The sequence below is a fragment of the Osmerus mordax genome, chromosome 13, assembly GCF_038355195.1.
Source record: "Osmerus mordax isolate fOsmMor3 chromosome 13, fOsmMor3.pri, whole genome shotgun sequence".
NCBI classification, from domain to species: Eukaryota; Metazoa; Chordata; class Actinopteri; order Osmeriformes; family Osmeridae; genus Osmerus; species Osmerus mordax.
Genome location: NC_090062.1, coordinates 8150924 through 8166315, shown reverse-complemented (window position 1 = coordinate 8166315; position 15392 = coordinate 8150924). Strand labels below are relative to the sequence as shown.

Below are 15392 nucleotides of genomic sequence, written 5' to 3'. Positions count from 1 at the left end.
CAGCTGTGGAAAAGCAGACAAGGAGTCAGCGTCTTTGGGACGAAAGTGCACGAGGTCTTTACTTGTAATAAACAAGGTTTAACAAAAACAAGGGTGAGGAAACACAGGTCAGACGCCACACGGCCATAACATGAAAGAATAAGACTCCACAACGAAGTGGAAAACATCTCGGCTTATATAGCCGTCCTAATTAGTCCCAACATAAAACAGGTGCGCACTAGAACTCCGGTGACGCAGACTGGCGCACCGTCGCCGTACGCTCCGTGACACCAGCACTTGTGTGTTTTTGGTCTCTCACAAATAAATGTATTTTTCTAGATGTGAAAAATGTGTAGCCTATCTGATTTTTTTTAAACAAAATAACATGGCAGTTGTAGGCTACACTAGAGTTGTATTTACTAAGAAGGACACATTTGATGTAGGCTAGTCTACGTACTAAAACGACACAGTATTTCACAAGTTCACTGTGAATAGAAAAAGCCATACTTCATTTATAGAAAAAGAATTTCGTGCAGCTTTCATTACCTGCAATTAAATCAATTTATTGTTTTTCTTATGTTGTTAGAATAATTGTCCGCCACATAAATGACAGCCTTTTGCAAATAATAATTGACATTTAGAAAACCCCATAGGCCCTAGGCAACTTCTTTCCGATGCTCCATACATACATCCAATACCTCCACGTAGGGACGTGCCTAAAGTGTGGCCTGAAGTTTCCAGAGCAACATCCCATTGAGACCTTTGGCAGGGCCCCTCGGCGGGACCCCCAAATCTTTTTAATTAGCTTTTGTCAATGCCTGCTTCTTTTCCGTGGGATGGTCATAGTATTTATATAATATAACCAAAGGTATTAGGTTTCATGAAATGAGGGTTGTTATGCGAGAAGCTGTAAGACAACCACCAGAATCAATTATTTTACAATGGTTCAGAGCTTTAGCGCACGATGTCGTAGTACACTGCCATCTAGCGACTAAACATTTATTTATGAACCTAAGCCTGGACAGCCTATGAAACCTTATGAATCGATTAAGTTGATCCAAGTATACATTTTTATAGTGTTTCAGATTATAGAATATATATTTATAATGATATAGATGATTTAGAATTCATTTTTTACACTATTCTCACGACAGATTACCTTTGTGTTACCAGGGAACCTTTGTGTCCGAAGCAATGTTTTCGACAGGAAGACATTTATGTTGCAACGTGCACGGATCTTACTGTACTCCTACCTGACTCCAACTATTGCCTATTGCCTTGTCAAATTTAGTTTACATTCCATTATGTCGGATGCCTTGCTTCGTTGGTGTGTGGACCAATTACACCATACCTTTGGATTGGAAGCTTGTGAAGACATTGTCCAGTAAGTGATCTGTGTGTTTGAAAATGGTGTGTAAGCCAGCTGGCTCACTAGCGAACCCTAACACTAACCCTAACACTAGCTAGCTGTCAAAAAGTCTCACCAGCTACTAGCTAGTTTAGCTAGTCAGCTATATTAAAACCTGCAACGCATGCTAGATAGCCGGTGGAGGTACATATGTACATAGATAGTCTCCGTTTAGCTAGCTTGGCTACGATGATGGCTGTCATACCAGCCTACTTATTTTAATTACAAGCCTACTGTTAGCCTAGTATTAATGTTATATCACTGCGTGGGCGATCTCCAATGATGGCTATACGGCCACCAGAGGTAGTCAATGTAGCCTACATGTATGACAACATACATTTTTGTCCTTAGATACATTCTATCCATAGACAATGCAGATGAGATAGCTGAATATGTTGGCGACCTCCTCCAAGGGACGGACGGGAGGAAAAGACAGTTTATAGACGAGCTGCTGGACAGGTGGCAGAAGATTCTGAGACAGACACCAGACAACTCTGGGATGTACCTCCTCAAAGACTCTGTCACAGGAGCAGGTAACATACTTTCTCCCAACATAGTACATTTAACAGACATGCTGTTCATAATTTCTGTTGTGTACTAAGAATGTTTTGGTATGGACTTGATTTCAAACCTAATGCATAACACTCATAACACAGTGTACACAACCTCATGCTGCCAACCTTAATTGTTAAGAAGATGATTGTAACACAAAGTTTTTATTTTTACTTAATTCTACAAGTCAATTAATATCTGTGAGGGCTTGATGACTTTATACACAATATGGCAAGTCTTTAATAACATTTTCTTTCTTCTCCAGATGGTATAGATATGACCAAAGACTGTCAAAAGAAATCCAAACGCAAGGGCAGGAACAAGCAGGAGGTGATGGCAGTAAGCCAAGTGGAGATAGAACCTGAAGCAGTAAAAACTCCTATTGACTTATTGAAGGCTAGTATTCCTCACCATGCACTCATCACCATGCACTCATCATCACACACAGTAGTTCACATGTTATATCCTGACCACTTTCTGTTGCGTCTTGTATCTATCATTTTAATACGAATGTATCATGTTACCCACAGGCCCAAGAGAGTGGAAGTTCATCCTCACAAAAGAAAAAGAACAAGTTTGTAAATCTCTATGCCAAAGAAGGCCAGGACAAACTGGCCATCATGCTCCCTGGGCGCCACCCCTGTGACTGCCTGGCCCAAAAGCACAACCTTATCAATAACTGTATAAGCTGTGGTCGCATTGTGTGTCAGCAGGAGGGGTCTGGCCCCTGCCTCTTCTGTGGAAGTCTGGTGAGAGAGATTTTACTGATGAGTTAGAATCCGGTTTTGTGCTCTTCCCTGACTTGTGTACTTAAATGTATTCGTTGTATATATATACTTGATATTTATACTTTACTAAATGTAATTCAGTTAACCTCTTATTCATACACACTTAAAATCTGTTTGTCATTTAAAAAAACATATTTAGCTCTCTGTCATAATGACATAACTTACCATTGCTTGATCAGGTGTGCACCATAGAAGAGCAAGAAATCTTGCAAAGAGACTCTAACAAAAGTCAGAAACTACGCAAGAAACTAATGGGAGGTAAGAGGCAAAAACATTCAAAATAGTTGAAAGTACAATTTTAAATGTAGTAAAGAGTTGTAATCCAAATATATGTCTGTGTGAGCCAGAGGGGGATAGGGACCAACTTCCTCACCAGGAGGCTCGAATGAGTGCAGGGTTAGAAAAGGCCCTCCAGCACAAGGACAAACTACTGGAATATGACAAGAACAGGTACCTTATAAACATTATATACGTTCCAAATGTCTATCTGTGATATAATTGCTGAGTGTTGTTAGATAATTGCTGGGAATATGAAATAAAGTCTAATACCAATTATAGATTTACAACAACATGCTTTGAAAACCATATTTTTCATGTATTTTTAAGCATTTTAATCGTTGTCCTTGTGTTCAAAGCCAGGACATGAAATAGGCTTTATTTTGATTTTGTCATCATATAAACAGTGTTAAGAGAACCCAGGTCCTGGATGATGAGTCTGACTACTTTGCCACCGACTCCAACCAGTGGCTCTCGCCAGGCGAGCGCGATAATCTGAGGAAACACGATGAGGAGCTTCGTGAGCTTCGCCACGCCTCCAGGAAGGACAGGAAAATTACACTAGACTTTGCAGGCAGACGGGTGCTGGATGAAGGACAGAACCTTAACCAATACTATAACAAGTGAGACCATTACTTCCCCAATGACCTTCAGGGACTCCTCATGATTACGTGGTTGAACCTCCATGCGTTTGGTGTAAAAATACTTAACACTTTACTGTGTTTCATGTTTTATAGGTTGGATGAGACAGTAAAGGCTCTCAGCACAGGCTCTCAGGTGAAGTCACCACAACGCTTTGAGGGACCAGGAGGTCAACAGCACATGGGAGAGTTGGTTAACCCCAACATAGTGCAGTCTGCACCAGAGGTGAGTTATATTACAAATGTTACACAGTGAGTTCAGAAACAGATTTGTTAATTGATCTCTTTAAAACTTGCTGCATTGCCAGCTAATCCATTTCGAGATTGCAAGCTGTGGATGAATTTAACATAGCGCAACATATTTTACTATAACATTTTCAAAAAAAATTGGGTGTACTGTAAGAGCTGCTGTAGTACATATTTTAAAACTGTTCTACTTTGGCCGCTACACATCAAAAAAGAGGCACAGTTTATCCAAAGCAGTGTCAGACAGGGCTGAATGGCTACAAACAGCTCTCTATCCCTGTTCTCTCAGAGGGAATGCTGCATATGTTTGAGTTTGTTAGAGCAGCTTTTGAAGTTTGACAAGATGCTAAGCATGTGAACAAGCTTGTCCATGTGGTGCCAGTGGGTGAATGTAGGCTGTGGTGAGAGCTACCGGAAGAACCAGAGCAAAGGCCCGGTGCAGGAGGCTGCCAAGGTGGAGCGCTCCAGACTCCGTCTGCAGGACAGGGAGTTGCAGGAGATGGCTGACGGAGGCTGGTGCCTCAGCATGCACCAACCATGGGCCTCGCTTTTGGTCAAAGGCATCAAGAGGTACTGAAGCCATATGTTAGGAAGTTACTGATCATTATGTTAGTGGGTCAAAGACATCAAGAGGTACTTATACCACAGGGCATGTTAAGGAGTAATCTATTGTTAGTCAAAAGCATCAAGAGGTACTTAAGCCTCTTAAGTTTTTTGGTGAGTTTTTCCTTGTCTCCTCTGGGGTTTTAACTGTATCGGTGATGATCTGTCGGCTTCTGTGATGCCCTTTGTGATATTTCTTGTAAAAAGCGCTTTACAAATAAAGTTTTATATTAATTGGTTCATTATTCATTGATACCCTTCAATGATATGTTAATAAGGATCTTTACTTGGTTAAAGGCATCAGAGCAAGATACTCTAGCGCTGTGGTTAGAATACAGTGTGTTTGTGCGTGTTCATGCAGAGTGGAGGGGCGCACCTGGTATACTTCTCACCGGGGTCGTCTTTGGATCGCTGCAGCAGGCAAGAAAGCCACCCCTCAGGAGATCACAGAGGTGGAAAACATGTATCGGCAAATATTCAAGAGAGGTACACACAGAGACGGTGGTCAGATAGAGAACAACTGTAACTTGCAGTGTTATGAAATGGACAATGTTTAATGAAACATGTAATCATGCAATTTAACATTACATCATAGACTCAAATTCTTCAGAAGATTTTAGTGTAATCTGCCTTTTCTTGCAATATTTTACAGATGTCTCATTCACTGTTTTTCCGATTTCTACAGATCCTAAATTTCCTAAAGACTACCCTACTAGCTGTCTGCTGGGATGTGTCAACATGACAGACTGTTTGACTCAGGAGGACTACAAAGAACAGGTTAGTGTGCATTTATAAAGATCAGTACCAATACAAACACATATACACTAAAACGTTTGACACACTCTGCTTGGAAAGTTCCTCTCATCAATGAGAGGACGTTTAGCCTGCAGCTGTAGTTATCCTTTTGTTTTATAATGACGAAGGAGACATTACATTTAGTCATTTAGCAGACGCTCTTATCCAGAGCGGAAATGTAAACATATTCTCAATTCCTTAGCTGTTTATTTGAAGTATTACAATTAAGATCATTGTTCTGATCGGGTCTGGGGCCAGAGTCTCCATACATACATTTTTACTGCTGCTATGCTACATCCCATCAGTAGAGGGCATGCAGCTCCACACAAGTCCACTCTCAACCCTCTTTTTTGCACTGCAGACAACAACCACCCTTCTGCCCACCCACAGAGCAACAACACAATCCAGTCCCAGATTATACCTATCCTTTCACTACCTCCTCTGTAGCAACAATGAACATGAAACTCACAGATTACGATGACTCTTATGTGTGATCGTACTACATGCAGGAAAGGGCTTATTGCAGGAAGGTTTGGATTGACTTGGTTCCATTCTTGATGAATAATAAATCAATAGGCTCCACTGCTGCTCCCTGTACCCTTTTTATCTTTTGCCTTTCATGCTGTTTAAATGTCTGCATGCCTCCTCCTTAGACAATCCTTTGCAAAGAATGGTGTTGTCAAAACACAAATAATAAAGATGTTTCTAAAGCTGTTGTGTAGACAGTGACACTAAAAAGGGTTGTTAAGGCTTTTTTATATTTGTTATCGTTTTTTTATGGGTACATTTTACATTTGATTAGTTTAGTAGATGGTTTTATCCAAAGCGACATACAAATAATGCATAGTGCATTTTGAGAAGGTTATTTTTCCTTATATATTTATTTTCTTAAAGTGCCAGTCACTTTGTTGACCTACAAAGTCATCTGTGCTTCTTTAAACATGAAACATATGCTTTGGTCCTTTCGTTCACGTATAAATACATATTTGATCACATCCCTTTGTGTGGTTGCACCTGTGCTTGTGTGTGTGTGTTAGTGTGCGTGTGTGTGTGGCTGCCTGCGTGTGCCTTTGAGCAGATAAAGCCTGGCAAAGCATCCAGCCTCTAATTTACCTCGTTCTTTGTTTAATTTCCTCAATGTGATTGTGACAGTGCGAACATCTGTGCCTGCCTCCACCACATCCTTACTCTCACCCCCCCCCCCCCCCACACACACACACACAAACACACGCTACCCTCTCACACACATTAGCTTTAATGAGATATTGACACAGACACAGTTGTTGAAATTGCACATGGTTCTTTTCTGCTGAGACACAAACTGCACTAGGGAAATGTAATTGCCTCTGATTAGGTTGCAATGATGTGTGTGTGTGTGTGTGTGTGTGGGGGGGGGTGTCGACAGTAAGTAACCATGATACTGATCGTTCATATCTGACCTCATAATTTATGCAGACAGACATGGAACTAGCATGAATGTCTGATAAATGGGTGTCATGCTTCTGCTTATCTCCCAACCTGTTTGGTAAAGATACTTTGTGCTATATAGTATTTTACCCTGTATCCCCTAGGGTCTATTCTTCCCACCTCTTTATATTCTTTCAAGGGCCAGAAGATCATGGGTTTGCTGGCTGTGTGACTGCCCTTTCATTGTGTCGGTGTGTGTGTGTGTGGAGGGGGGGGGGGGGGTGCATAGGGCGGTCATAAATAACACCCCACTCCACCGTACTCCATGACAAAAGCCCTCAGAGGAAAGTAAGCGGGTGGAGAACAGAAAGCTCTTGAAAGAGAACGACATTGAGAAACAAGCTGACCAGTACTGGGGCACCGACGCTTGTAATTATAACCCTTACTGTGTACTCAATGTACCCAATACCAAACATGGTCGAAATAGCATGTAGCAGCGAATGTATCACTTTTAACTCTTGTTTTTGTTAACTTATTTTAATACTTAAGTAGTGTATGCTAGGAAAAATAACGTGTCACTAACCCTTTTAGTCGTATGTTACAGGCAAGCTAGCTGCTTAATTGCGTTTGTTGGGGATAGGGAGTGGAGTAAGTGTGTGTGTGGTCGGGGGATGGTTAAAATGGAGTCCTACGAGACTGAGGCTGCAACACATGTTAGTGCCTGTGTATAGGAAACATATGAAATGCATGATGCAATCAAAGTATGAGAACGTCTTTTGTTTTGAATTCACAGCAACACTTTACATTAAGGTTGCATGAACTACCATGTAACTACATAGCAGGACCTATAGTAACAACATTGTAGTAAGATATGAACTTCTATGTAGTTACACTTGATTACAGTTTAGCTGTACAAGTTATTACACAAGTAAAACGTGGTATGGGTTGGGTTGGGCTTTCCGTTGGGAAAACTTGGGCAGTTGAGAAAGGGGGTACCCGACAAGAGGGGTCTATTTAAGTGGTATGATGGAGCAATATAGATGAATCTCAGTGGAGAATGTGCTTTAACAATAGTGTGTTAAGTAGAAGGGGTCTATTTGTCCCCTCAGGCAAAAAGGATTCACATCGGCTTGACCAGACCAATCCTTCCTTTCATTAAACCATACCGCTGTATTGATCTTCTCCCTACGTCCCACCGTCTCTGACTCTGCCTTCCTCCCTCTATCCCTGCCCCCCCCCCCCCCCCCACTGGTGATGGGAGGCCTGTATGATCTATACCCCTTCCTCTCCACCTCCATCTCTGTTGTGCTCACCCAGCATGGGAGAAAGGCATGCAGTTTAATGCACGTTTGGCAAAGAGAGACAGGGAGCCATTTACAAAGCACACAAAGTGAGAGTCAGAAGTCCCTTCTCATTAGTCTAATTGTGGTTTATTGAATTGGACTGAATGTTTTGTATTTTTCCCCCCAAATGGATCTATATTACATTTATTAAACATTTCAAAGCCAGTCAATGCTTGAGAGATCAAGTTCATTTAATATCTGACAGATAATCGGAAAGATCCCATGTGTTAATGCACGCATGTAGGGTAGGCTCCCCAATGTGTGCCCAATCGTGCATGTGAGCTCTGCATCTCCAGCTCATTGCACATCCTGCACACTCAGCCTCACACAGCCTCACACTCGGCCTCGCACTCGGCCTCGCACTCAGCCTCGCACTCAGCCTCACACTCAGCCTCACGCTGCGCTCCAATCTATTGAAGCAGCGTCTCCATCTCCATACTCATGTCAAATGGAGTTGATTGATCTGAACTGGTAATAAGGCCTGAATTTACTCTCTCTGCTGCATAGCTTAGCTAGGCTTTAAATGAAAATGAAAAATACATTCTTGAGTATTCCCAGTTTGGGATCATACACGTTGTACACCAAGTTTAAAAATATATAAATTCAGATGCTTTTAAGTGTCTAACCTTCCTGACAATTCCTTACAAGGGTTTTATGGGTGTGGACTTTGTATGCAATAAGCACCTTGCTTCGGGAGGAGAGAGGAATACATGAATGAGGTTATTTGCACACAGACAAAGGAGCAGGAGAATGTAACAGTTTACCTGTTTTTTTAGTAGAACATATCGATAATTGAGATGAGGTCTCCTCAATGTCTTTTCATCAGCTGATGTCCGATCAAGTTCAGGAAATTAAATCACTCAAAAGACTTAACAGCAGTCTTTAAAGCAGTATGGAAACTGGAGGCAGCGCAGTGTCTTGTACTGTTTAAGAAGACACATTGAGAGCACTAAGGCCCTATTTCACCATCGGTGAGAGCTGAGTGTTTGTATTGATTTGTATTGACCATGAGGGAGCTTCAGTCTGTTTCAGGATAGAGGTTCTACAGTGCTTCTGTGCATGTGTACGTGTAAGAGTACATTTATATGTGATAGAGTAGCTTTTCCCCAACAATCTTTGTTGATTAATAACACTTTGGGAAAAAAACATTTATAGCTTAATGACCCCCTATCTCTGTTAGCACATGACCACACGGTGATGAATATATCAAAAGGTTTGCAGTAAGTAGCATTTTGTGGGCATGGCACATGTGATATTTAACAGAGGTAATAACATGTCATAAACTAATGCTTAACTGTTATGCATTAAGCAGGCGAGTCTTATTTGGGACATTCCGTATGGCTTGTCAGTGGTCAGACCTCTAGAGAGGCTCTCCTTGTTAATGCAGCCAAAGGCTCCAACTGGTGCATACATTTCTTTGTAGTAATGTAATATTTATATGTTAAAAATCCCATCCTTACCAAACACACACAGACTTTGACACACACTCTCACAAACAAGTACACACAGACACTCTCACACAGTAGATATATTGGAGAGAGTCCAAAGGAAGTCAGGCAGGCCTATTTTCTCCTCTTCTTTTTTTCTCTTTAATGCTGTATGACTCTTATGTAGGCCTGCTGTCTTTCCTTGCCCCTGTCTCTATCTTTCCATCTCCTCATTTTTCTCCCTCTCCTCCTCAAGAGAAGACATTGGTTTTCCTGTTAGGGCCATGAGTGTGGACGTGGTCACGGGAGAATTCAATTTTGCCTGGAACAGGCTTCATTATGTCTGGTGTGTGTTTGCGTGTATGCAAGCTCATACTTGAGGAACAGAGGGAGTGTGAGTAGAAGCACGTGCATGTGAGTAGAGTGTTAGCAAGTGAGACAGACTTGGAGCAGTCACCCCAATTTGTACACCCCCCCCCCCCCCCCCCCCCTCTCCCAACCTCGACTACAGTCTTGTGAGCACACACACACACACTTCCTCTCCGTTTCCATGCTGGGCAGTTTGCCACAGTGGAGAGGTCAGACAGCATGTGATTCTGTCATGTGTAGAATGCATTCAGCTAGGATCTCTGCCACAGGACCACAACACCAAATCGCATAGGGCCATCTGCCAGAGTAAGTAGTGTAGTTGTTTTCAATTTCTCAGACCACATAACGTGGCTTGCTTGCCATTTCAGTTTGTGGAAACTTGTCAGTTGGGGTCTTTTGTTTTGTCTGGCACTTTCACATTAGTTTACCAGTGACAGCTGAGGAGTTATTGATGTGCATGCCTTTCATGGTGACTCACTTTAGCAGTGAAGCTAATGCTTAACTATAACCTCCTAAGAGTTTACTAGACGTGAGTTTTATTAAATATGCAGTGTAATCTGTACAAATGTGGCCTTTAATTACTTGTTTCAAAGTGTATTGTAACAGAGCTGTGTTGACGCATTGCAATGTTTTGTAATAGAGCCACATAAGTTATACTTGTATTTCCCCTTAACTGTCTCTGGGTACAAATGTGCTGGACCCTAAAATGCTAACTTAATGGTTTACTAAGGGTCTATTAATTCCGTTTATTCATCTTTTTCATACACTTCAATGCAAATATCCAGGGAGGAAGAGGTTAATGTCTTCATAAAACTTGTAGACTAACAAGGAGAAGAAAACAGGAATTCCTTTGCCTGAAATGCTGCAATCCATCAGAACCTTGCCAAAGGCTAAGCCCCCCCCCCCACACACACACACACACACACACACCATCCGTTATATGCTTTTAATGAAGCAAAGAGTCAATATGTTAGCTGTTCTTTTCTCCAGTATCTCTCCACATCTGGCTCACACACTGGAGGATGCCCTAAAATGTATTGCTGTGAGGCCTGTGTTTGTGCCAGTTTTCTGTTGGTAATGTTTAATGGAAGATGGTGAGTCTATGTATCCACCAAACAGACATTTGTCCTACTATTTACACTAATTGGAAATAGGAAATGTCTGAATATGTGCCTGTGTGTACTTTAGCTTTCAGTTTCACAAAATATGGAAACATGTACATGTATGTGCAGTGTAAAATTTTTCACGCAGTTGACATAGCAGTCATTGCTGCCTCGTTTGACGCTTGACAATGCCTAATCTTTTACGGAGGGGTGTGTCATCATCACTAGCCGCTGATTCCTGTCTCAGAGTAAGATTGTACCCACAGTATAAATCTATCTGACATTTTAGCATTGTTATTTGAGTCAGCAGCCCACGGGTACTGGCTTTAACATCTTTTCAACTCAAGGGAGACAGCTGGACAGTCACAGTTTGTGTGTGCTTGGTCACATATTATTTATTTATTTTAAACTTTTATTTATTTAGCTGTGGATGAGATATGTTCATGTCTGTGTGTGTGTGTGTCCATGTGTATTCATAGGATGGGTGCAGAGGACATCACCCTGTCAGGCCTCCGCCCAGTAGCATCACGACCACAGGCATCTGTCTTCATGACACGGGCGGGGGGAGAATGAGAGGAGAGATAGAGGAGAGAGGGCTCGGGAGAATGAGAACCTCAGGGTCAGAGATTACAAACTCAATTGTGTTGTGGCGGCTAAGGGTTGTCTGCTCAGCAAGTTCCTCCCTGAGATAGATCAGAGGGTTGGAAAGGAACGAGTACGTCCGCCTCATCTCTTCCTCCTCCTATCTCTCTGTGTGTCACTTGCACAGTAAAGATATCCTGCCTTCATTGAATGCTACAGGTTTGTCCCAGAGGGAAATGCTCTTGTAGTCAAATCCAAGTTTATAACATTTCTTCTCATGCTCACATACACTTGGAATGGAACTTGAAAGGAAACAGAGTAATATTATATTGATATGATAATACTGAGAAGTGTATTGTAAATGTTTGTGGAACATGGGTAGTTCCATTTGACAAATTCATGGGTAGTTCCATTTGACAAATTCCATCTTAAGGGATCCTTTTCTGACAGGATATTTTTAATTATTGTGTGTAGTTTTCTTGAGCTGTGTTCCTTGTGGATTTTTAATCAGTTTAAGAATCAACTTAATATGTTCGGCTCTGTGGAAAGATGAGAACGACATTCCCAAACTACTCATTGTGTCAGTCCTTGGAGATGTGTTAACAACCAATTATTTTACCATCTCACCCTTTCTGAACTCCAAAGCCTCACTTGAACCATAAGGTCAAATAAATATGAGTCCTTTAGAATCATGTCAACTAGATCCTACTGTACATCTGTTTTCAACAGTTCCATGTGCAAGCTGCCAAAAAAAGAAACCCAGACAGAGAAACTGAGAGAGGGAGAGAGAGAAAGCCAGCTATTACCCACTGTGTCTGAGTGAATACAGATGGGGGGGCCATCAAAAAAAGAGAGAAAAAACAAGAATCAAAGCAAATACTCACCTCAGGAGACAGATGTGTCATAAAGTCCCACTCCTTCTCTATTTCCATATTATGAAATCAAAATGCCCGCCATGAAACGGTTTGTTACCTGACTTGAAATTGGATCCATTCGACTGACAGCGGCTGCGCTAAAAAGGGATGGATTTGTGGTGGCGATAAAAGCACATTGGGGGGGAAAATAAGAAGTTAAGTTTTAATGCTTCAGATTCCCATGGGGTTCTTTGATGTCTGAGTTGGAAGGTAGACATGGTAATGGTCACCAGGGGAGAGGTATGTGTGTGTTTGTGAGTTGTGTGTGTTAGATCAGTGTGTAGGTGTGGTAGGTAGAGGAAGTGGGTTAAAGGCTCGTCCTAGGCAAAGAGTTTAGACTACCTATCTGGCTCAGCTGTAATGGGATCCAGATGGATGGTAAGTCAACAGCTTAATCAAATGTGTGCCATTATCCAATAATTTAAAAGTGCTTTTTTCCTAGTACTGTTTCTATTACTTTTACCATTGCTACGTGTAAGAAAGAGCATTACAGTAAGAGTGTTGGAACATGTGCTATACTTCCTTTCCACATTGGCCTAAGTGCATTAACTATCCAACTACTGTGCCACAAATAAAAAATGTTGTCCATATGTGTACAGTAGATATTATTCACTCCATGGTTCTTAGACACTTTTCATATCCCTTAACAGTGGATCAACTGTGTGTGTGAGACATAGCCCCATGCCAGGGAAAGTTCCAGCACTTTGACTCGCTAAGTCTAAAAGAGCTTGACTGTTGTGAGGCAGTCTTGTTTTCCTACTGCCTCAAGGCCCACCACGGGAGGTGAAGTCATAAACATGGCTGGGAAAAGTGGAACCGGGCTAAGCGAGGCAGCCTGTGTAAATCTCCCTCCTGCGCAAACACATGACTTCACTACACCTGTCATCGCCAGAGCTAGCTAAATGGCTAATGTTTGTCTTGTTCTCGAGGCAAGGTCCTCTTTGTAAGTAAATCGTTTGCTGAGAGGAGAGGTAGAAAACGAGCCTCACCGCTAATTAACAGGAGACATTTAAAGAAAATATTCAATTTGTAGCAATGACTCTTATGTTGTGCATATAATGAGGCTTTAAGTTGAAACTGACTTTTTCATATCATAAAAAAATGATATTCCTTTATTTGAAGCACTTTTTATGAGCATATACAAGCTAAATGTGTACTTGTGTCTAGTTTGATAACAATGACAGTTATCCTAAAACAACATAATCTTTCTTTTATGCCAGTAGGCGATGGCTGCCTGTAAGATCAGATATCATTGTATATATCCTTGAATGGCTCAATGGGGTGTGTTTTTGCAGTTGAGTAAATTGACACAATGGCAGGAAAAGAAAAAAACAATACTAGTGCTGAGCTCTTTAGAACTAGACACGTCTCTCCTCACGTTGAGGGTATTAATAATGTAAATATTCAAGAGCCTATGTTGGGCGCTCTTCGATAATTAATGTTCACTCTCCAACTTGACACCAGTTGATTCTGTGGCTGAGGGAGTGTGTTGAATTATTAATTCTCATCTCTGCAAAACTCAATATGACGAGTTGGAGAAGGACTGCCCAAGCTGCCCACTCTGATGGAGCAATTTTATATTGATTTGAATTACTCTCTTGTAGAGTGGTGATAGAACAAAGAAATCTATAATAAAAATGTTCAGCCCCAACATATAAGTGTGTTTATATGCTGTTGGCTCTCTCAAAGGGAATGAGTTAGGTTTTTAATTGGGTTTGCGGGCTTGTAAAAAAATGGGATGGTTGCATTTTCGGTTCCAAATCTATTGTCCTTCTTGCCATAAGTTTTTCAGTAAGATCTGACATATTGATCCTTGATCCAGCAGTTTTAGACATTTCAGTGGTCTACATTATTGTTACGAAACAATCACTTCCAGTTTTTAAAACCATTAGTATGTCAAATACAGCATATCCCCATTTAGCTACACATTAGGATAAGTTAATTTATTATTATGGCACTGTGAAAGATAAATGTAATAGGATATTGGAACATTGTAAAAATGATATGGATAAAGCAGGCCAGCTTTACCACCGCCTCTCATCCTTTCATGAAGTGATCCCCCGAGATGTTAACACCCTCTCACCACACAGGCGTCGCTTATCAACAGGGCTGAGTTGGATCCATCTGTTTCTTCATTCTGAGGGTTAAACCAGCCTTGACAGAACCCTCTACTTATTATTTCACCTTTTCTCTTCCTTCCCTGGAGAAAACAACTCTCCTTTTCACCCTTTTTTTCGCTCCTACTCTCAGTGACCCCACCTGTATTTCTCCCTTGCTGTCTAATCCCAAATCTCCCTTTGTCTCTTACCATCCTGTCGCACGGCTCCCTCTCCCCGGCTCTCTTCTCCTCTCTCTTCTCCTCTCTCCCTCTCTTCCAGCCCCAACCCCTTTCCACATCATCCTCATTTTTTTAAAGCCTTTCACCACATGCTGTCTGTTCCCCTGCCTTGGTAGCACTCAACTGCCAATGAAGGCTGTGTTCATTGGGCTGAGATTGAATGCAGTCAAGCGGGGACGTGGCTAGGGCTGGGGGCCGAGCCAGACACACAGCCCTCCTATTACCACACAGACACCTGACCTGGCCCCACTCTGCCCTCCCCATCTCCCTCCCACTCTACCATTGGTGAAGGAGATTGTTTGTCTGCCTGCCATAATTGCCATCAGCAGAGTGTGTTTTTGGACTGTCCCATGACTAGTTTACACCCAAAAGGTTCTGGGTTCTTGTAACCAAGAGTAAACAGTTCAGGGCATTCTTTTTCTTAAATTCATATAAACATTCTTTGTTGTCAATTATCCTAGACCTGGAACAGGAGCCTACTTGAGTGTTGTAGAAAAAGGTCTTGGGTGGGCCACTGAGGTGGCTGTGTCCTTTCTCTGCCCTCTGATGTAGTATGACCAACATCTCCCCCTCAACCAGACTTTCCTCTTTGTACCATGTTCTCTCTTTCCTCAGCAGACT

At 41.8% G+C, this 15392-nt stretch overlaps 1 protein-coding gene across 2 annotated transcripts in view; it reads left to right on the top strand.

Annotated features, from left to right (window-relative positions):
• Window positions 1-1173: 1173 nt before the first annotated feature.
• The window catches only part of trip4 (thyroid hormone receptor interactor 4), a 35850-nt gene continuing 21631 nt past the window's right edge, over window positions 1174-15392 (top strand). For both annotated transcript variants that reach the window (XM_067249093.1, XM_067249092.1), the window contains exons 1-11: window positions 1174-1363; window positions 1739-1920; window positions 2205-2335; window positions 2470-2688; window positions 2907-2985; window positions 3075-3177; window positions 3411-3626; window positions 3741-3870; window positions 4273-4460; window positions 4855-4979; window positions 5179-5270. In XM_067249093.1, coding sequence (XP_067105194.1) covers window positions 1197-1363; window positions 1739-1920; window positions 2205-2335; window positions 2470-2688; window positions 2907-2985; window positions 3075-3177; window positions 3411-3626; window positions 3741-3870; window positions 4273-4460; window positions 4855-4979; window positions 5179-5270 — 1632 coding nt within the window. In that variant the 5' untranslated portion in view covers window positions 1174-1196. The remainder of the gene's footprint in view (window positions 1364-1738; window positions 1921-2204; window positions 2336-2469; window positions 2689-2906; window positions 2986-3074; window positions 3178-3410; window positions 3627-3740; window positions 3871-4272; window positions 4461-4854; window positions 4980-5178; window positions 5271-15392) is intronic.